General features: G+C 44.7%; 1 protein-coding gene across 1 annotated transcript in view; it reads right to left on the reverse strand.

The window, feature by feature from the left end:
- pkd2l1 (polycystic kidney disease 2-like 1) overlaps nt 1-11,351 on the reverse strand; it is a 199,393-nt gene extending 188,042 nt beyond the window's left edge. Inside the window, exon 1 of the mRNA XM_059947324.1 lies at nt 11,096-11,351. Coding sequence (XP_059803307.1) covers nt 11,096-11,351 — 256 coding nt within the window. The remainder of the gene's footprint in view (nt 1-11,095) is intronic.
- Between the last annotated feature and the right edge of the window lie 11,099 nt (nt 11,352-22,450).

Genomic DNA, 22,450 nt, shown 5'->3' on the forward strand with positions numbered 1-22,450 from the left:
CCTCCGGAGGTTGGAAACACCTCTTTACCAAGTGAAGCATAAAAGTCATTCAGTTTAAGAGAGTTGAACTTCTCTTTTAAGACGGGGTCAGGCTGAAGGTCGATCAGTTCCAGCTGTAGCTCCTCTGGTGCTGTTTCAGGATCTTATGACAGGGGACAGGCCACCACATGAAGTGACTTGTCAATTTTTTCAAAATCAGAAAAGCGACTGCAGAATTCTCTGTGCAGTGCATCCAGTGCCTCGCTGTATTTTTTCCCATTTGCGCCGGCCTCTTCCAGCGTGGCTAGTGTGGGAAAATGAGTGAATAACTTATTCAAAATTTGCCTGGAGAAAAAAGCCAGCTTGGATTTAAAGGCTTTCACGTTTGTGTACATGTCATGCACAAACTGATCCTTCCCCTGTAGCTTCACGTTCAGTTCATTCATGTGTGAAAATATATCCACAGCAAACGGAAAGTCACAAAGCCAGCTCTTGTTGCTCAGCTCAGGAAATTCGCCGGTCTTCCTCAGTAACTCCAAAAATGCACCGATCTCCTCTTTGAGCTCCCATACTCGTTGAAACACTTTGCCCAAACTTAACCAGCGGACACGGGAGTGATAAAGTAGGTCCTGGTGATCCGCATCAGTTTCCTCCAGGAACGTGATGAACTGACGGTGCAGAAGTCCCCTTGCACGTAAAAAGTTGACAAGTTTTACGACAGGATTCATAACATGATTCAGCTGTAATACCGATTTACATAGAGATTCCTGGTGGATGATGCAGTGAAGGAAAATAACATCCTGGTCAGGATTTTCATCTTTCACTTTATTCTGTATTCTCCTCAGCAGGCCGACATTTTTCCCCGTCAAATTAGGAGATCCATCTGTGGTGACGTTGATAAGTTTACTCCAAGGGAGCTTCATATTTTCGATGACAGCAGACACCCGGTCATACAAGTCCTCTCCCCGTGTTTTTCCTTTCAGAGACTCCATTGTCAAAAACTCCTCCGTTATTTCAAAAGTATTGTTAATTCCTCGGATAAAAATGAGGAGCTGAGCAGTGTCTTTTATATCGTTGCTTTCATCCAGTGCTAATGGATATAACGTGAACGACTCTGCCTTTTTATTTCAGTCACTGGTTATATCTTCATCTATCAGTTCCACACGGCGAGTCACTGTCCTGCGTGATAAACTGATTTTTTCAAATTTGTCTTTGCTCTCCGGACACAATACACCTGCTGTCTCCACCATACATTCTTTTAAAAACTTGCCTTCAGACAGAGGATTGCTGGCCTTTGCTAATTTGAATGACAGCATAAAACTCGACTTGGTACTTGAGTCATGAATGGCAGTTTGACGATGAAAAAAAATTTGTTGAGCCTGTAAATTAGCTGCCAACCTCTGAGCATTAGCTTCCCATTCTTTCGTTGACTGGTCGCTAGCATAGTTGGCAGGTTTTGTGGAAAAGTGACGGCTGATATTATATTCTTTAAAAACCACCACAGTCTCTTGGCAAATCAGGCATACAGCAGTTGATCGGTGTTCAGTAAAAAGATATTTAGTCGTCCACTCCTTATTAAACACCCGACATTCTCTATGCACTTTACTTTTCTTAGCTCCACTCATCTTTACAGAAGGGGTGAGAGGTCAAAGAGTAAAGCGCAAATGTGGAGTAATACGCTGCAACTCAACAAAGGTCAATGTATATAGAGTGTGACATCTACTGGGAAAACGCCAGAAATGCGGGGAAAAAACATTAACAAGGTTTATTAATATAATTTCATCATGTTCTGTGCGCCGGAAAAAAACTAAACGGGCCGCATATGGCCCGCGGGCCGTAGTTTGCCCATGCCTGGCCTAGATGGTACAGTACCCCTTCAGTATTCCACTGCTGCTCAGTCTAGATGGTACAGTACCACTTCAACATTCCACTGGGGCTCAGTCTAGATGGTACAGTACCCCTTGAACATTCCACTGGGGCTCAGTCTAGAGGCTACAGTACCCCTTCAACATTCCACTGGTGCTCAGTCTAGATGGTACAGAACCCCTTCAACATTCCACTGGTGCTCAGTCTAGATGGTACAGTACCCCTTCAACATTCCACTGGTGCTCAGTCTAGATGGTACAGAAACCCTTCAACATTCCACTGGTGCTCAGTCTAGATGGTACAGTACCCATTCAACATTCCATTGGGGCTCAGTCTAGATGGTACAGAACCCCTTCAACATTCCACTGGTGCTCAGTCTAGATGGTACAGAACCCCTTCAACATTCCACTGGTGCTCAGTCTAGATGGTACAGTACCCATTCAACATTCCATTGGGGCTCAGTCTAGATGGTACAGAACCCCTTCAACATTCTACTGGTGCTCAGTCTAGATGGTACAGTACCCCTTCAACATTCCACTGGTGCACAGTCTAGATGGTACAGAAACCCTTCAACATTCCACTGGTGCTCAGTCTAGATGGTACAGTACCCATTCAACATTCCATTGGGGCTCAGTCTAGATGGTACAGAACCCCTTCAACATTCCACTGGTGCTCAGTCTAGATGGTACAGTACCCCTTCAACATTCCACTGGTGCTCAGTCTAGATGGTACAGAAACCCTTCAACATTCCACTGGGGCTCAGTCTGAATGGTAGAGTACCCCTTCAAAAATCCACTGGTGCTCAGTCTAGATGGTACAGAACCCCTTCAACATTCCACTGGGGCTCAGTCTAGAGGCTACAGTACCACTTCAACATTCCATTGGTGCTCAGTCTAGATGGTACAGTACCCCTTCAACACTCCACTGGTGCTCAGTCCGAATGGTACAGAACCCCTTCAACATGCCACTGGGGCTCAGTCTAGATGGTACAGAACCCCTTCAACATTCCACTGGGGCTCAGTCTAGATGGTACAGTACCCCTTCAACATTCCACTGGGGCTCAGTCTAGATGGTACAGTACCCCTTCAACATTCCACTGGGGCTCAGTCTAGATGGTACAGTACCCCTTCAACATTCCACTGGGGCTCAGTCTAGATGGTACAGTACCCCTTAAAAACATTCCACTGGGGCTCAGTCTAGATGGTACAGTACCCCTTCAACATTCCACTGGGGCTCAGTCTAGATGGTACAGAACCCCTTCAACATTCCACTGGTGCTCAGTCTAGATGGTACAGTACCCCTTCAACATTCCACTGGGGCTCAGTCTAGATGGTACAGCACCCCTTCAACATTCCACTGGGGCTCAGTCTAGATGGTACAGAACCCCTTCAACATTCCACTGGGGCTCAGTTCGGATGGTACAGTACCCCTTCAACATTCCACTGGTGTTCAGTCTAGATGGTACAGTACCCCTTCAACATTCCACTGGTGCTCAGTCTAGATGGTACAGTACCCCTTCAACATTCCACTGGTGTTCAGTCTAGATGGTACAGTACCCCTTCAACATTCCACTGGGGCTCAGTCTAGATGGTACAGTACCCCTTCAACAGTCCACTGGTGCTCAGTCTAGATGGTACAGAACCCCTTCAACATTCCATTGGGTCTCAGTCTAGATGGTACAGAACCCCTTCAACATTCCATTGGGGCTCAGTCTAGATGGTACAGTACCCCTTCAACATTCCACTGGGGCTCAGTCTAGATGGTACAGAACCCCTTCAACATTCCACTGGGGCTCAGTCTAGATGTTACAGTACCCCTTCAACATTACACTGGTGCTCAGTCTAGATGGTACAGTACCCCTTCAACATTACATTGGGGCTCAGTCTGAATGGTACAGAACCCCTTCAACATTCCACTGGGGCTCAGTGTAGATGGTACAGAACCCCTTCAACATTCCATTGGGGCTCAGTCTGAATGGTACAGAACCCCTTCAACATTCCACTGGGGCTCAGTCTAGATGGTACAGAACCCCTTCAACATTCCATTGGGGCTCAGTCTGAATGGTACAGAACCCCTTCAACATTCCATTGGGGCTCAGTCTGAATGGTACAGAACCCCTTCAACATTCCACTGGGGCTCAGTCTAGATGGTACAGAACCCCTTCAACATTCCACTGGTGCTCAGTCTAGATGGTACAGTACCCCTTCAACATTCCACTGGTGCTCAGTCTAGATGGTACAGAAACCCTTCAACATTCCACTGGGGCTCAGTCTGAATGGTAGAGTACCCCTTCAAAAATCCACTGGTGCTCAGTCTAGATGGTACAGAACCCCTTCAACATTCCACTGGGGCTCAGTCTAGAGGCTACAGTACCACTTCAACATTCCATTGGTGCTCAGTCTAGATGGTACAGTACCCCTTCAACACTCCACTGGTGCTCAGTCCGAATGGTACAGAACCCCTTCAACATGCCACTGGGGCTCAGTCTAGATGGTACAGAACCCCTTCAACATTCCACTGGGGCTCAGTCTAGATGGTACAGTACCCCTTCAACATTCCACTGGGGCTCAGTCTAGATGGTACAGTACCCCTTCAACATTCCACTGGGGCTCAGTCTAGATGGTACAGCACCCCTTCAACATTCCACTGGGGCTCAGTCTAGATGGTACAGTACCCCTTCAACATTCCACTGGTGCTCAGTCTAGATGGTACAGTACCCATTCAACATTCCACTGGGGCTCAGTTCGGATGGTACAGTACCCCTTCAACATTCCACTGGTGTTCAGTCTAGATGGTACAGTACCCCTTCAACATTCCACTGGTGCTCAGTCTAGATGGTACAGTCCCCCTTCAACATTCCACTGGTGTTCAGTCTAGATGGTACAGTACCCCTTCAACATTCCACTGGGGCTCAGTCTAGATGGTACAGTACCCCTTCAACAGTCCACTGGTGCTCAGTCTAGATGGTACAGAACCCCTTCAACATTCCATTGGGTCTCAGTCTAGATGGTACAGAACCCCTTCAACATTCCATTGGGGCTCAGTCTAGATGGTACAGTACCCCTTCAACATTCCACTGGGGCTCAGTCTAGATGGTACAGAACCCCTTCAACATTCCACTGGGGCTCAGTCTGAATGGTGCAGTACGCCTTCAACATTCCACTGGGGCTCAGTCTAGATGGTACAGTACCCCTTCAACATTCCACTGGTGCTCAGTCTAGATGTTACAGTACCCCTTCAACATTACACTGGTGCTCAGTCTAGATGGTACAGTACCCCTTCAACATTACATTGGGGCTCAGTCTGAATGGTACAGAACCCCTTCAACATTCCACTGGGGCTCAGTGTAGATGGTACAGAACCCCTTCAACATTCCATTGGGGCTCAGTCTGAATGGTACAGAACCCCTTCAACATTCCACTGGGGCTCAGTCTAGATGGTACAGAACCCCTTCAACATTCCATTGGGGCTCAGTCTGAATGGTACAGAACCCCTTCAACATTCCATTGGGGCTCAGTCTGAATGGTACAGAACCCCTTCAACATTCCACTGGGGCTCAGTCTAGATGGTACAGAACCCCTTCAACATTCCATTGGGGCTCAGTCTGAATGGTACAGAACCCCTTCAACATTCCATTGGGGCTCAGTCTGAATGGTACAGAACCCCTTCAACATTCCACTGGGGCTCAGTCTGAATGGTACAGAACCCCTTCAACATTCTACTGGGGCTCAGTCTAGATGGTACAGAACCCCTTCAACATTCCATTGGGGCTCAGTCTGAATGGTACAGAACCCCTTCAACATTCCACTGGTGCTCAGTCTGAATGGTACAGAACCCCTTCAACATTCCACTGGGGCTCAGTCTAGATGGTACAGAACCCCTTCAACATTCCACTGGGGCTCAGTCGAGATGGTACAGTACCCCTTCAACATTCCACTGGGGCTCAGTCTAGATGGTACAGTACCCCTTCAACATTCCACTGGGGCTCAGTCTAGATGGTATAGTACCCCTTCAACATTCCACTGGGGCTCAGTCTAGAAGGTACAGTACCCCTTCAACATTCCACTGGGGCTCAGTCTAGATGGTACAGTACCCCTTCAACATTCCACTGGGGCTCAGTCTAGATGGTACAGTACCCCTTCAATATTCCACTAGTGCTCAGTCTAGATGGTACAGTACCCCTTCAACATTCCACTGGTGCTCAGTCTAGATGGTACAGAACCCCTTCAACATTCCACTGGTGCTCAGTCTAGATGGTACAGTACCCCTTCAACATTCCACTGGTGCTCAGTCTAGATGGTACAGTACCCCTTCAACATTCCACTGGTGCTCAGTCTAGATGGTACAGAACCCCTTCAACATTCCACTGGGGCTCAGTCTGGATGGTACAGAACCCCTTCAACATTCCACTGGGGCTCAGTCTAGATGGTACAGTACCCCTTCAACATTCCACTGGTGCTCAGTCTAGATGGTACAGAACCCCTTCAACATTCCACTGGGGCTCAGTCTAGATGGTACAGAACCCCTTCAACATTCCACTGGGGCTCAGCCTGGATGGTACAGAACCCCTTCAACATTCCACTGGGGCTCAGTCTGGATGGTACAGAACCCCTTCAACATTCCACTGGGGCTCAGTCTGGATGGTACAGAACCCCTTCAACATTCCACTGGGGCTCAGTCTGGATGGTACAGAACCCCTTCAACATTCCACTGGGGCTCAGTCTGGATGGTACAGAACCCCTTCAACATTCCACTGGGGCTCAGTCTAGATGGCACAGTACCCCTTCAGTATTCCACTGCTGCTCAGTCTAGATGCTACAGTACCCCTTCAACATTCCACTGGGGCTCAGTCTAGATGGTACAGTACCCCCTCAACATTCCACTGGTGCTCAGTCTAGATGGTACAGTACCCCTACAACATTCCACTGGTGCTCAGTCTAGAGGCTACAGTACCCCTTCAACATTCCACTGGTGCTCAGTCTAGATGGTACAGTCCCCCTTCAACATTCCACTGGTGTTCAGTCTAGATGGTACAGTACCCCTTCAACATTCCACTGGTGCTCAGTCTAGATGGTACAGTACCCCTTCAACATTCCACTGGTGCTCAGTCTAGATGGTACAGTACCCCTTCAACATTCCACTGGTGCTCAGTCTAGATGGTACAGTACCCCTTCAACATTCCACTGGTGCTCAGTCTAGATGGTACAGTACCACTTCAACATTCCACTGGGGCTCAGTCTAGAGGCTACAGTACCCCTTCAACGTTCCACTGGTGCTCAGACTAGATGTTACAGTACCGCTTCAACATTCCACTGGTGCTCAGTCTAGATGGTACCGTACCCCTTCAACACTCCACTAGTGCTCAGTCTAGACGGTACAGAACCCCTTCAACAGTCCACTGGGGCTCAGTCTAGATGGCACAGTACCCCTTCAACATTCCACTGGGGCTCAGTCTAGATGGTACAGTACCACTTCAACATTCCACTGGTGCTCTGTCTAGATGGTACAGAACCCCTTCAACATTCCACTGGGGCTCAGTCTGGATGGTACAGAACCCCTTCAACATTCCACTGGGGCTCAGTCTAGATGGCACAGTACCCCTTCAGTATTTCACAGCTGCTCAGTCTAGATGGTACAGTACCCCTTCAGTATTCCACTGCTGCTCAGTCTAGATGGTACAGTACCCCTTCAACATTCCACTGGGGCTCAGTCTAGATGGTACAGTACCCCCTCAACATTCCACTGGTGCTCAGTCTAGATGGTACAGTACCCCTACAACATTCCACTGGTGCTCAGTCTAGATGGTACAGTACCCCTTCAACATTCCACTGGGGCTCAGTCTAGAGGCTACAGTACCCCTTCAACATTCCACTGGTGCTCAGTCTAGATGGTACAGTACCCCTTGAACATTCCACTGGGGCTCAGTCTAGAGGCTACAGTACCCCTTCAACGTTCCACCGGTGCTCAGACTAGATGTTACAGTACCGCTTCAACATTCCACTGGTGCTCAGTCTAGATGGTACCGTACCCCTTCAACATTCCACTGGGGCTCAGTCTAGATGGTACAGTACCCCTTCAACATTCCACTGGTGCTCTGTCTAGATGGTACAGTACCCCTTGAACATTCCACTGGGGCTCAGTCTAGAGGCTACAGTACCCCTTCAACATTCCATTGGGGCTCAGTCTGAATGGTACAGAACCCCTTCAACATTCTATTGGGGCTCAGTCTGAATGGTACAGAACCCCTTCAACATTCCACTGGGGCTCAGTCTAGATGGTACAGTACCCCTTCAACATTCCACTGGGGCTCAGTCTGAATGGTAAAGTACCCCTTCAACATTCCACTGGTGCTCAGTCTGAATGGTACAGAACCCCTTCAACAATCCACTGGGGCTCAGTCTAGATAGTACAGTACCCCTTCAACATTCCACTGGGGCTCAGTCTAGATGGTACAGTACCCCTTCAACATTCCACTGGTGCTCAGTCTAGATGGTACAGTACCCCTTCAACATTCCACTGGTGCTCAGTCTAGATGCTACAGAACCCCTTCAACATTCCACTGGTGCTCAGTCTAGATGGCACAGTACCCCTTCAACATTGCACTGGGGCTCAGTCTTGATTTTTATCCTGACGTCTCTAGATAGACCATAAAACATAGGAGTAGAATTAGGCCATTCAGCCCATGAGTCTGCTCCACTATTCCATCATGGCTGATCCTGGATCCCACTCAAACCCATTCACCTGACTTCTCACCATATCCTTTTATGTTCTGACTGATCAAGAAATTATCAATTTCTCCTTAAATATACCTATGGACTTGGCCTCTACTGCATTCTGTGGCAGAGCATTCCTGAGGTGCACCACTCTCTGGCTAAAAGAATTCCTCCTTATCTCTGTTCGAAAAGGTCGCCCCTCAATGTTGAAGCTGTGTCCTGAAGTTCTGTATACCCCCACCATAGTAAGTATCCTCTCCACATCCACCCTATCCAGTCCTCCCAACATTCGGTGGATCTTAATGAGATCCTTCCGGATTCTTCTAAATTCTAGTGAGTACAGACCCAACGCTGCCAAACAGTCCTTGTATATTAACCCCCCTCATTCCTGGAAACATCCTTGTGAACCATCCTCTGGACTCTCCCCAATGGCAACACATCCCTTCTGAGATATGGGGCCCAAAACTGTTGACAAAACACCAAGTCTAGTGCCCTATAAAGGCTCAGCATGATCTCCTTGCTTTTATATTCTATTCCTCCTGAAATAAATGCTATATTAGCATTTGCCTTCTTTAGCACAGACTCAACCTGTGAATTAACCTTCTGGCAGTCTTGCACGAGGACTTCTAAGTCCCTCTACACTTCTGATGTTTGAACCTTCTCCCTATTTAGATAATAGTCCGCACGGTTGTTCCCTTTATGAAAATGCATTATCATACATTTCCCAACACTATTCCCACTGCAACTTTGTCCATTCTTCCAATTTGTCAAAGTCCTGCTGCAATCACATTGCTTCCTCAGCACTACCTACCCCTCCACCTATCTTCGTATCATTCACAAACTTTGCCACAGAGCCATCAATTCCGTTATCTAAATCATTGATAAACAATGTGAAAAGCAGTCCCCTGAGGAACACCACTATTCACTGGCAGCTAACCTGGAAAGTCTTCTTTTATTCGCACTCGCTGCCTCCTGCCTGTCAGTTATTCCTCTATTCATGCCAGTAAATTTCCTGTAATACCATAGGATTTTATCTTGTTAAGCAGTCTCATATGTGGCACCTTATCAAATGCTTTCTGAAAATCCAGGTAAATGACATCCACTGCCTCTCCTTTGCCCACTCTACTTGTTACTTCCTTGAAGAACTCTAACTGATTTGTCAGGCAAGATTTCTTTTTACAGAAACCATACTGACTTCAGCATATTTTGTCATTAGTCTCCAAGTGCCCCGAACCCTCATCCTTAATAATAGAGTCCAACACATTCCCAGCCACTGAAGTTAGGCCAACTGGGCCTATAATTTTCTTTCTAATCTAATCTCAATTAGATGTGACAAATCAGTGCGGAAAATGGACTGACCTCTGCAGATTGGAAATGTTGCTGGATGCTCTACAGCTAGACTGCAAAGGATTATATGCACTATTAGCCACTATTAACTTGCATGGAAATTCCAGCCTTGCATGTTTTGAGAGTATTGGTAGGCTTCTCAAAATATGGAGAAATAAATTGTACATTCCCCAGCTACCCAAGAGATCCAACTGCTCACTTTTTAAACCAGACCCCTCACTGAAGGTGTATTCTGACATAATATATATGGATAACCACTGAAGAGAGACTGCCCTGAAATTATACACAGCAACACACAAAATGCTGGAGGAACTCAGCAGCTCAGGCAGTATCTACAGAGGGTGGAAGCTATTGACCATACATCTATAGGCAACGTTATTAAATTATACTAGCTGTGCCTGACATTGAGCTAAACTGAACTATTTCATTGCAAAACCCTCCAATGCATTTTACATAATAAATTAGTCCAAATGCAGGTTCCAACACCGTGGATACTAAAACCAGAGATTCACCTGTGTTTATCTACACTTCTGCCTTTCAAATGCACATATCACCATTTTATCAACAAACTACTCCAAGTGACTAAATGTCCACTGCTCCTGGACTATGGCTAGATTGCCCAAAGTAAGTTTTCATTAAGTCATTAAACCATCTACTCTCTGGGATCGAAATGGTAATCCTGGAAAGAAGAGCAGGGATGGTTAATCCTCATTGTCCTGATCAGTTACCTCTCACAGCAGATCACCATCTTTATGGGCACTCACAAAACCCAGATTAAGAATGACACTGTTTCTTACAGGACTGCAGTGGCTTCACGTTAAAAGTTCCTTATTAGCTGCAAAGAGTTTGGGGCATCTGGGATAGTTGCTATATAAATGTCAGCTTTCCTTTTTCACTATTATTTAAGTATTTTGTTTAGGGGTATCGCCAGATTTGTATTTACTCCACACTTTTAGCAAAGAAAAACACAATTTTTGGGGAGTAAAAGGTTTTTTTTTAACTTACAAGTGTGGGCTCAGACTGAAATAGAAATACCAGGAAAATTGAGTCGGGTAAGTGTTAAGCCTCTTCACATTTTATAACTTATTTTATCCCGGTTTTGTTAAAATTCCCGCAGGCAATTAAAACTATGCTAAGACCGGATTCCCTGAAAACCCCAATCGGACGTGGCTAGCGTCCCTCGAACTTACTGCGAATTCCGTTACTCAGAGCTGTGCAAAATCCCGAGGAAGACTGGCTCTTTTCCGGGTACACGGGGGGCTCCTCGCATCCGTAAGGGTTGCTTGGGAAAGAGCTGGGATTGTAGATAGCCTGCACTTTGAAAGGGGAGTTCGGAGGCGAGCCCTCGTATGCTGCGTTATCCCAGGCGTTCTTATTCGACAAACTTTCCATCTCATGCACCTCCTGGATGGGTAACTTCAGATCGCTGTCCTGACCGGAGCTCATGCTGTCCACTTGGTCTTTAACAGAACCTGGGGCGAGGGTGGTGGGGAGCTGTGGCGAGATGTCTGCTCGGCGGTTCGGAGTGAAAGGTTGACAGGTGGCGGGCAGTGCGCGGGTCACACACCAATATCACAATACTGTCCACGCCTCCTTCGCCACCCTGCGCAGAGATGACGCCAGGTGGAGGGAGGGAATGGGCCCTGGGAGAATTGGAGCTCCCAGCTGGGAGCGGACGAATGGGATGCATAGAGAGCCTTAGGAAGAGGCAGCGAGATTACATCCCCCTGGGAGGTGGTCGCATTGTGCTAATGGACAAGGACAGATCGTTACAGAACCCATTTGCAGTTGGCAACATCTGATTCACATCCCTTGGCTGCGGTGCCCAAGGTCGCGTTCGAAGGCAGAATAGTTAAAAAAAACGAATTCGAGTTCTAAGCAGTTCTGAATTTGATAAACAGTTCAGATTTGAAGCTGGATTGTAATTTGACCTTCTGCCTGCATTACCACGCAGTAAATTTCATCTGAATTCTCTAGATGGGGTGTGTATCAATTTGATCATAGATTTTTGACTTACTTCCACCAATAAAGTTTAAAGTTTTGGCACTTTTCTAACACCACGATACTACCAAGATAACCAGAACGCGATAGCTGGGGTTTTCCGAGTTTGATTGTCTTGCTGAAGCGTATACCATGTATCAAGCTCTGGAGTACAGGCAATGACTGAAAACAATGAGAGTTCTGACTAATTCCTCCGGGAAAGGAAACGTTGGTTAGCAATTGTCGCTGACTTAAGCGGCGTTTGAATCGCAGTGGCTGTAGCTGGGACAGTAAATGCAGTTTTCAAGATCGAGTCTGGTGATGGCCAATAGTTATAAGGCCATAAGACATAGGAGCAGAATCAGGCCATTCGGCCCGTCGAGTCCGCTCCATTCTTCCATCATGATTTATTATCCCTCTCAACCATATTCTCCTGCCTTCTCCCATAACCTTTGATGTCCTGACTAACCAGGAACCTACCAACCTCCGCTTTAAATATACCCATTTACTGCAGTGTCCGTGCTTGCATCTCTCCGTAATTGAAGAGAGGCACTATATAGCCTGAACTTCTCTCACTGCACCAGCTCAGTCCATAGATCTGCACCTTGGAGATCTTGCTTTCTGGTTGGACTACAGTGGACTATAGTGTAACTACCAATACATTTCAGCAATCCCGTTCGTTCAAGTCTACCGTAAATTCCAGTGTATAAGCCGAGAATTTGGCCCTAAATTTTGGTCCTAAAATCAGGGTTTATCCACAGGGTGCCAACTTTGGAAAAACGAATACACGGAAGACAGGTATTTATTGGCTGTTTTGAGTCAAATTCGTTCCACTGTCGTCGCATGAATTCTTTGAATGATTTTTTAAATCTCACATCTAGTGGCTGGAGCACGGACATCAAACCACTGGAATGACTGCAATGTCCATATTTTCAGCTTTCAGTGCTGCTTTTGTCTCACCTGACAAGTGCGCTTTGAAGACGTCCCAGACAAGTAGCGACTTTTCCATCCCGACACCTTCGGGACGTCGACGCCACACCTCTTTAACCCACTTCAAGCAACCGGCTTCGTCCATCCAGCAGCGTTCTTGAACGTAAACAACACCCCGCGGGAATTTTCTGAGCAATCTTTGTTTTTTGTCTCAACACAAGGTCGCGTCTATTCATAAATCGGGTGCACCAATTTCGGGTACCTTTGAAATTTTCGCTGACCTCACGGTGTTTTTCGTCCCATTTCAACCTTGAACTCGAATAATTTCTCTGGTAACAATGTATCCTGACGATCACTGGTGATTCACCCACTCTAAAACTTTTTCTTCCAATTCTGGCCACTGGCGTGTTTACCCGCGGTTTGCATATTTTGTCTTTGGCATTTCCCTCAGCGTGTCCTCTGTCTTTCTCCACTCTGTCTCGTTTACACTAAACTTCTTAGCAGCTGAAGAATTATTCGTTCCTTTAGCAAAATCAACAACCTTCAGCCTGAAGCCAGCATCATATCACACTCATTTTAAACTTTTGTACAAGGCGGTCGCAAACTCAATACTGAGTACACGTACTGATCCCGCCACCCCGTGTTATGATTCAACGAGATTACCATGGGCGCTAAATGATTTCACTGGGATTACAATTCTGAGAATTCTTTACCTAATCCAAGATTTCCCTCCCTGATTTGTTTATTAAGAATTCACTTATAAGCTCTACAATGTGTAGGCCTGTTTTCTTAGCAGGTACTGGTTCACAAAATTTCTCCGTTCTGGATCCGCAAAGCTAAGTACCGGCATGTGAGATCTTGTGATCTTTTCTGGTTAAATCAGAAACCTCTACAAAAGGGGTCCGCTTATACAAAGGTAACATGAAAAAGTCACTTTTTTAACCTTGAAGGGGGGGGGGGGGGGGCTTATAATCTGGGTCGGTTTATACTCAAGAAAATACGGTATTACAATATAATCCTGGCGGGATAATAATACTGTTTTTTCTTAAATTTAGAACAAATCAATACTTCCCTTCCAGTGCTGTATAGAGTTTTTGATCAATAGGGCCACCACTTTATCTGCCACGGCCTGAAAATAATGTCTACTATTCAATAAAGGCTCCATATTAGCAATAAAGAATTTGCATTTATGCAGAATATTTCACAGCTGAAGACATTTCAAAGCATGCTAACTGTCAAGTTATTGTTTTGAAATGCAGGCCCCAACTAACTAAGGGGCCTTGTTGTTCAGTTATTAAGTAGAGTCCAGCTCTTTGTGACATAGAAACATAGAAAACCTACAGCACAATACAGGCCCTTCGGCCCACAAAGCTGTGCCGAACATATCCATACTTTAGAAATTACCTAGGTGAAGTTAGTGAGGAAATAGATTTTGGCAGGTCTCAAAGGCAAGAACTCTGGACAAACAGTCTTGGTAGTAAAGGATTTTACTTACAGAAGGCAAACGTGGGAAAATAGCAACAGAAGCAACATGCACACATGCACAATTTACAGCAGTCGGATCGGCAATAAAACACACACGGACAATTAATAATGAACATCAGAAAATCGCGTGGGAACAAAGTACACGCACAGACACAGACAACCAAGGGAAAATTCAATACGATACCCGCCACCCCTTGACTCTGTGCTATTAGGGACAATAATCAATGCTCCCAATCCTATTCAATGCACAGCTCACTGACAATTTCTCCAGCACCCTTCCACAGTTCTCAGCCTGGAGTGAAGCAGGGTGATCCCTTGGAGATGGGATGGGGAGAGTCCAATACATGTGGCACCCTTAGTGTAGGAGGGTTGGAGGGTCCAGCCCTGGTAACTCACAGGGGGGGCCAATGGCTCAGTGCCAGCAGAGTTCAGCTGATTACAAAGGCCAATTGCCTGAGGCCAAGTACAAGGCGAATTAAAGGGGCCAATGGTTATGTGTGCATTGATGGGTGTGGTGGGGTCAAACTTTGATTGGCAGGTGGCATGCCTTCCGACCAGGTAATGGGAAGAACTGTCACGTGACAGTCATGACCCCCTCCAATACACTAGGGTTACCCATAGCCCTCTGTTTTTCTAAGCTCCATGTATCTATCCAAGAGTCTCTTAAAAGACCCTATCAGAACCACCTCCACCACCGTTGCCAGCAGCCCATTCCACATACTCACCACTCTCTGCATAAAAAAACTTACCCCAACATCTCCTCTGTGCCTACATCCAAGCACTTTAAAACTGTGTCCTCTCGTGCTAGCCATTTCAGCCCTGGGAAAAAGCCTCTGACTATCCACATGATCAATGCCTCTCATCATCTTATGCACCTCTCTCAGGTCACCTCTCATCCTCTGTCACTCCAAGGAGAAAAGTCCAAGTTCACTCAACCTGTTCTCATAAGGCATGCTCCCCAATCCAGACAAAATCCTTGTAAATTTCCTCTGCACCCTTTCAATAGTTTCCATGTCCTTCCTGTAGTGAGGTGGCCAGAACTGAGCACAGTACTCCAAGTGGGGTCTGACCAGGGTCCTATCTAGCTGCAACATTACTGCTCAGCTCTTAAAGTCAATCCCACAATTGATGGCTAATGCACCGTATGCCTTCTTAACCACAGAGTCAACCTGTGTAGCAGCTTTGAGTGTCCTATAGACTCCGGCTCCAAGATTCTTCTGATCCACCACACTGCTAAGAGTCTTGCCATTAATGCTATATTCTGCCATCATATTTGACCTACTGCAATTTATAATCATGGTAACCCTGGTCTCACTTTATCACAGATAGTTCTTTGGCCCTATTCATCTACAACCATCCACCACAACCCCCCCCCCCCCATTATCTTATTTAATTTTCTGAAACTTAAAACCATATTGTTTTTTTATTCCCAGCTCTGAAGAAGGGATTTTGACCCAAAACATTAACTATAGTAATACACACAAAATTTTGGAAGAATTACAGGTTAGGCAGCATCCATGGAGAGGAATAAAAAGTTGACATTTCAGGCCAAGATCCTTCATCAAGACCTGACATGTCTCTTTATTTCTCTCTAATTGATGCTGCCTGACCTGCTGGGTTCCTCCAGCATTTTGGGGTTTCTTACTCTGGATTTCCAGCATCTGCACGATCTCTTGTGTTTTAAACATTAACTTAATTCACTTTCCACTGATGCCAAATGCTTCCACTGTTCTGTTTTTATTCAGATTTTCTGCATCTGCAGGATTTCTGATATTCATAATGGACAAACACAGAAATCTAGAGTACAGTGGGTGCATATGACAGCAAAGGAGCTGGCAGCTCAGCCCCAAGTAGACTCTTTAGGCAGCCTGGGGTGTATAACAAGTTTTGTCAATCTTTCTTTTTGTTCATTAAGAAAGTACAGATATTTTTCAAAGATAATATTTTCAAGGAGGTAGTACTGAGAATGTATTGAATGCTGCAGAATGACAAAAAATGTGATCATTACTGGGAGACCAGCATTTTATCCCTGTTTATCCTTCATAAGGAGATGGTGAGTCAGTTTCCTGAACCAGTGCAGTTATGATACAAATATAACTGTTTTCTAGGCCTTTTGGTCAGATAGTTAATACAGTCACATAGAACACACGGAATTACATACGGGACATAATTCCTTGCCTGGGGAAGTTAGTGAATTAGGTTGATTTTCACAAAGATCCGTTAACTTTGTGAACAGAGAAGAAAATAAGATCGTGCAGTGTACCAGTGAGAAAGTGGCACTATGTTTACAACACAACAGTACTGGTAAAAAAAAAACTTAAGTTACTTTAACCCATCAGTGGTCATTGTTCTTGGAGCTATTTTTTAAAATTTCAGATTACTTAGTTAATGCATATTCCACAATTACTGTTGTGGGATCTGAACTAATTTATTTCCCTGGGTTAATGCTTAAGGACTACACCAGAAATCACCTATATTGCTATCACCTCCACCTATCTTGGTATCATCTGCAGACTTGGCTATAAAGCCATTCTATCATCCAAACCATTGAAACATAATGTGAAAAGAAGCAGTTCCACCACCAATCCCTGTGGAACACTAACGTTTACCAGCAGCCAACCAGAAAAGGCCTGCTTTACTCCAACTCTGCCAGTGCCACTTCTACCAGTCAGCCAATCTTTGATCCATGCTAGTATCTTTCCTGTATTACCATGAGCTCTTTAGCAGCCTCCTATGTGGCACCTTGTCAAAGGCCTTCTGAAAATCCAAGTAAAGAACATTCACTGACTCTCCTCTGTCTTTATAGGCATCTGTTAGCCTCATGAGACCATGGATTTGCGCCTTGGAAGTTTTCCAGGGCACAGGCCTGGGCAGGGTTGTATGGGAAACCGGCTTTTGCCCAAGCTGCAAGCCTTCCCCTCTCCATGCCACTGATGTTGTCCAAGGGAAGGGCACTAGGACCCATGTTGCTTGGCACCGGTGTCATCGCAGAGGAATGTGTTGTTAATTGCCTTGCTCAAGGACACACACGCAGCCTCATCTGAGGCTCGAACCAGTGACCTTCAGGTTACTAGTCCGATGCCTTATCTAGGCCATACTAGGCCATATGCTAACACTGTCTCCTCTGTCTATCCTGCTGTTATTTCCTCAAAGAATTCCAGCAGATTTGTCAGGTAAGATTGCCCCTTAAGGAAACCATGTTGACTTTAACCTGTTTTATCATGTGCCTCTAAGTATCTCGAAACCTCATTCTTAATAAGGAACTCTAACATCTTCCCAACCACTGATGTCAGGCCAACTGGCCTATAGTTTCCTGCCTTTTGCCTCTCTTCCACCTTAAAAAGTCAGGTGATATTTGCAATTTTCCAGTTCACTGAAACCATTCTAGAATGTAGTGATTCTTGAAAAATCTCTACTAATGCTTCCACAATTTCTTCAGCTACCTCTTTCAGAACCCTGGGATGTAAGTCCATCTGATCCAGGTGACTTATCTATTTTCAGAGCCTTCAACTGCTCAAGTATTACTCCTTAGTAATAGCGAATAAACTCACTTCTGCCCCCGCCAACACTCATGAAATTCTAGCATACTCCTGATGTCTCCTACAGTGAACACTGACACATAATACTTATTGAGTTGGACCATAGGAGCAGAATTAGACCATTTGGCCCATCCAGTCTGCTCTGCCATTTCATCATGGCGGATCCAATTTATTCTCAGCCCCAGCCTCCCGCCTTCTCCCTGTATCTCTTCATGCCCTGACTGATCAAGAATCTGCCTCTGCCTTAAATGTACCCAATGACTTGGCCTCCACAGCCACTTGTGACGACGGATTTCACAGAATCACTATTCTCTGGCATTTCTTTCATCTGCTATTTCTTTGTCTCCCATTACAACCTCTGTGGGGGCTGGGAGGGGTGGGGTGAACTTTTAGAGGAACAATATAAAATTGAAAGGGGTGTAGGTAAGTTAAATAGTCTGTATTTTTCCAGGGTGGGTGAGTCTAAATCTAGAGGGCATTGATTCAAAGTGAGAGGGCGAAGGAATTTAGTGGCAAGTTTTTCGCAGGGAGAATGGTGGGTTTGAGGAACAAGCTGCCAGAGGAAGTGGTGAGGGCAATTACAATATTTAAAAGACGTAGGCACAGGGATTGAAAAGGTTAAGAGGGATATGGGCCAAACACAGCCAAATGGGATGAATGTAGGTAAACAACTTGGTTGTTATGGATGAGTTGGGCTGAAGTGCCTGTTTAAAACAGTACAGGCCCATGCTGTTGTGCTGACCTTTTTATCTTTCTTTTCTAAGATCAATCTAACCCTTCCCTCCTACATAGTCCTCCATTATTCTATCACCCAGTACCTACCTAAGAGCTTCTTAAATGTCCCTAATGTATCTTATCTGCCTCTGGCAAGGAGTTTCATGCACTCACCATTCTTTGTATTAAAAACATTACCTCTGACTTTCTACTTTCCTCCAATCATCTTAAAGTAATACTCCCCCCCACCTTGTTTTAGACATTTATGTTCTGGGTAGAAGTCTCTGATTATCCACTCAACCAATGGAGTATTGTGTGCAGTTCTGGTGATCTACCTATAGAAAAGATACCGCTAAGATTGAAGGAGTGCAGAGGAAATTTACAAGGATGCTGCCAGAACTTGAGGACCTGAGTATGGGGAAAGATTGAATAGGTTAGGAATGTATTCCCTCGAGTATAGGAGAATGAGGGGGTATTTGTTAGAGGTGTTCTGGTATTTCATATATCAGTAATATTTGAGTAATATTTGTATCTTATTATAAATGTATTGTTTGATTAAGCATTCTTTGTTGTTTACATAATGCACTGTGGGTCGTTTGTAAAAGGTACGTAAATGGCACACATCATTACACCACCATGTCATACAGTTCATGCACACCTCACTAAAGCTAAAATTGAAACCAGACTGGTTTATCTCGGATCATTTGTTCTTCTTCCAATTAGTTTTATGTTTGGAGCTATAGAACATGATAGTGGCAACAAATAAGTTTTAAATGAGCCGGAGATGACTACCTCCCTGTTGAATTTGAGTTTAATAAAAACAACACAGCATGGTGTCTCTTCACAAGGGTGACAGAGAAGTTGTCAAGTAATAAAAAAGACACAAAATGGATGAATTAATCTGTTCATAAACAGTGAGTACTGGGTGATAATAACTATAAACTTTAAAAAAGTAGAAATAGTTGGTAACATTGGAAAGATTGATGTGTTCAATTGCACAAAAGATAAAGGGGACACTAGGGATGACAAGAGAGCTCCAATGGGAGTTTCTGGGAGCAATTCAGAAGGTGCAGTTTCCTTAAGGGAAAATCATGCCTGACAAATCTTTTGGAATTACTTGTGGAAATAACAAGCAGGATAGACAAAGGAGAATCGGTGGATGTTCTGTACTTGGATTTTCAAAAGGCCTTTGACAAGGTGCCACACATGGGGCTGCTTAGCAAGATAAGATGGTATTACAGGGAAGATACTAGCATAGATAGAGCATTGGCTAATTGACAAGAGGCAAAGAGTGGGAATAAATGAAGCCTTTTCTGATTGGCTGCTGGTGACTAGTGATGTTCTGCTGGAGTCAGTATTGGGACCGCTACGTTTTATGTTGTTTGTCAGTGATTTGGATGATGGGATTGATGGCTTTGTGGTCAAGTTTGTGGACGATATGAAGATAGGTAGAGGGACAGGTAGTGTTGAGAATATTACTACTAACACCTTTTCTCAAGAAAATTATGGTAAGCTATCACCACAAACAATGAAGAAGCAAGTGGAGGCAAAGCTGATTTGAAGGATAGGCTGTGCAGGCGCATCGCAAAGCCAAAGCACAATGTGTTCAAGATGGGGTCGCCGATGGAGTTGGTATCGTGGTTGAAGTTAGAGTTTAAGTGAGAAATTTGGAGTGGAGTCAATGTGAAAGAGTTTCAATGGCCCATTCACCTAACCTGGGTGTGAGGTTGGATCACTCCAAGTGCTGAACTGCTTTGGTGAGATTGAGAATGGCACCAAGCTGGGCACCCCAAGCGCATTGCTACACTGGGGTCCAGTTTGTAGTTTGAGGCACCACGCAGTGCTTAGACAATTTAAACGCCGGTCCAGACAGACCATCTGCTGTGCTACTTGGGCCTACTCCGGCTGCTCCAGGGAGTGGAGCTAAGGATTCAGTCTGGTTCAGAATGCTGTCACTTGCTTCTCTTGTTTGCATGATTGTTTTTTTTCTTTCTCTGTGTAGTGGTTTTGGTCCATTTTTAAAATTAGATTATTTGGGTTTCTTGCTTTGTGACTGTCTATAAGCAGAGAAATCTCAAGGTGCGTATTCATTGATAATAACTGTTCTTTGAATCTTTGAAAGGCTTATCATATGAGGAGTGTTTGATGGTACTAGGACTGTACCTGCTGGAATTTAGGATGAATGAGGGGGGTATCATTGAAGCCTATTGAATGTTGAAAGGCATAGGTAGAGTGGATGTGTAGAGGATGCTTCCTAAAGGGGAACAGGGAGTTTAGGACAAGAGGGCACAACCTTAGAATAAAGGGACGTCCATTTAGAACAGAGATGAGGAGGAAATTCTTTAGCCAGAGAGTGGTGAATCTGTGGAATTCGTTGCCACAAGCAGCTGTGGAGTTCAGGTCATTGAAGCAGAGGCTGATAGATTCTTAATAAGTCAGGGTGTGAGAGGTTATGGGGCAAAGACAAGAGAATGGCATTAAGAGAAAAATGGATGAGCTATGATCAAATGGCGGAGAAGACTCGTTGGGCTGAATGGCCTAATTCTGCTCCAATGCATTCTGGTCTCATAACTGGATTTTATATATGGAGCAAATTGAACAGTACTCTAAAGCAAATGAAATAGCAAATGAGAAGCAAGTACCAGTCTTGCTGAGTGCATTAGGTGGAAAAGCATACAGTTTGCTCAGAGGTTTGACTGCTCCAACCAAACCAGCCAACTTTAGAGGAACGCAAGAACAGTCAGAACTGAAGCCATTGTTGATTGCAATACTCTTTAGGTTTCATAAGTGGAATTAAAAGGAAGGGGAGTCTACTTCAGCTTATGTGGCAGAATTGAAAAGATTGTTTGTGCATTGTCCTTTCCATAATGGGCTTAATGATGTACTGAGATATCATTTTCTTACAAGAATCTTAAATAAAGCATTCAACGCGGCTCCTAACAGGAGCACAACTTACATTTAAAAGAGCAGTTGAACTCGTTGTGTCAATAGAAACAGCAGGCAGAGACACAACTGAGTTGCGGTCAGGAATGAAATTGAGAATGAACAAAAAACCTGCCTGGCTTTGCAAATTGTGTTACTTTTGTGGTAGAGATGCACATATACCAGGCCAATGCAGACTTAAAGGCAAAACTTGCAGAAAATACAACAATATGGGACACTTACAAAGAGCATGTTGGCCAGACAAAAATAAATGGACAGAACAGGGACAGGGAAAAGATAAAATGTCAAGTTGTATTTTCAAAAAGAGCACATATCTGCATACTGTTGATGAAATATTTGACAATAATGAGTGACACAGGACTGCATAGATTGAGATTTACATTATGAAAACTAACAATAGTCAAGCAATCTGGCTTACACTAGAAGTGAATAGCAAATTAATTAAAATGGAATTGGATGCTGCCTTGACTGTTTCAGTCACTATTCACTACTTTCTTATTTCTTTTATACTATTTAATATACTGGACATAAAATTACTGTAATTCATTTCTTTCTCTCTATTGTCATGTGTTGTACTGCTGCCACAAAGTTAACAAATTTCACAACATATGCCAGTGATATTAAACCTGATTCTGATTCAGGTTTATTCCACAAAATGGTTTTGAATGCTGTTTCAAAGATACTGAACTGAACCCTACAGATATCACCTAAGAACTTATACTGGAGAAAAGAGAACTCCTGTGGAAATGACATTTGTAACAGTGAAATACAACAACCAACAAGCCACATTGGACTCCTAAAAACAAGAGGACCAGCATTGTGGGATCATGATTGGATGAGACAACTACAACTTGATTGGAGACCTAGCCACCATTTGCATGCCACATCCCCTGTAATAGAGTCAAACAAAAGCAAATTAAGGAAGGTACTGGAAGATGCCACAACTGTCTCCAT

This window comes from Hypanus sabinus, chromosome 22 (assembly GCF_030144855.1).
Source record: "Hypanus sabinus isolate sHypSab1 chromosome 22, sHypSab1.hap1, whole genome shotgun sequence".
Taxonomy (NCBI): Eukaryota; Metazoa; Chordata; class Chondrichthyes; order Myliobatiformes; family Dasyatidae; genus Hypanus; species Hypanus sabinus.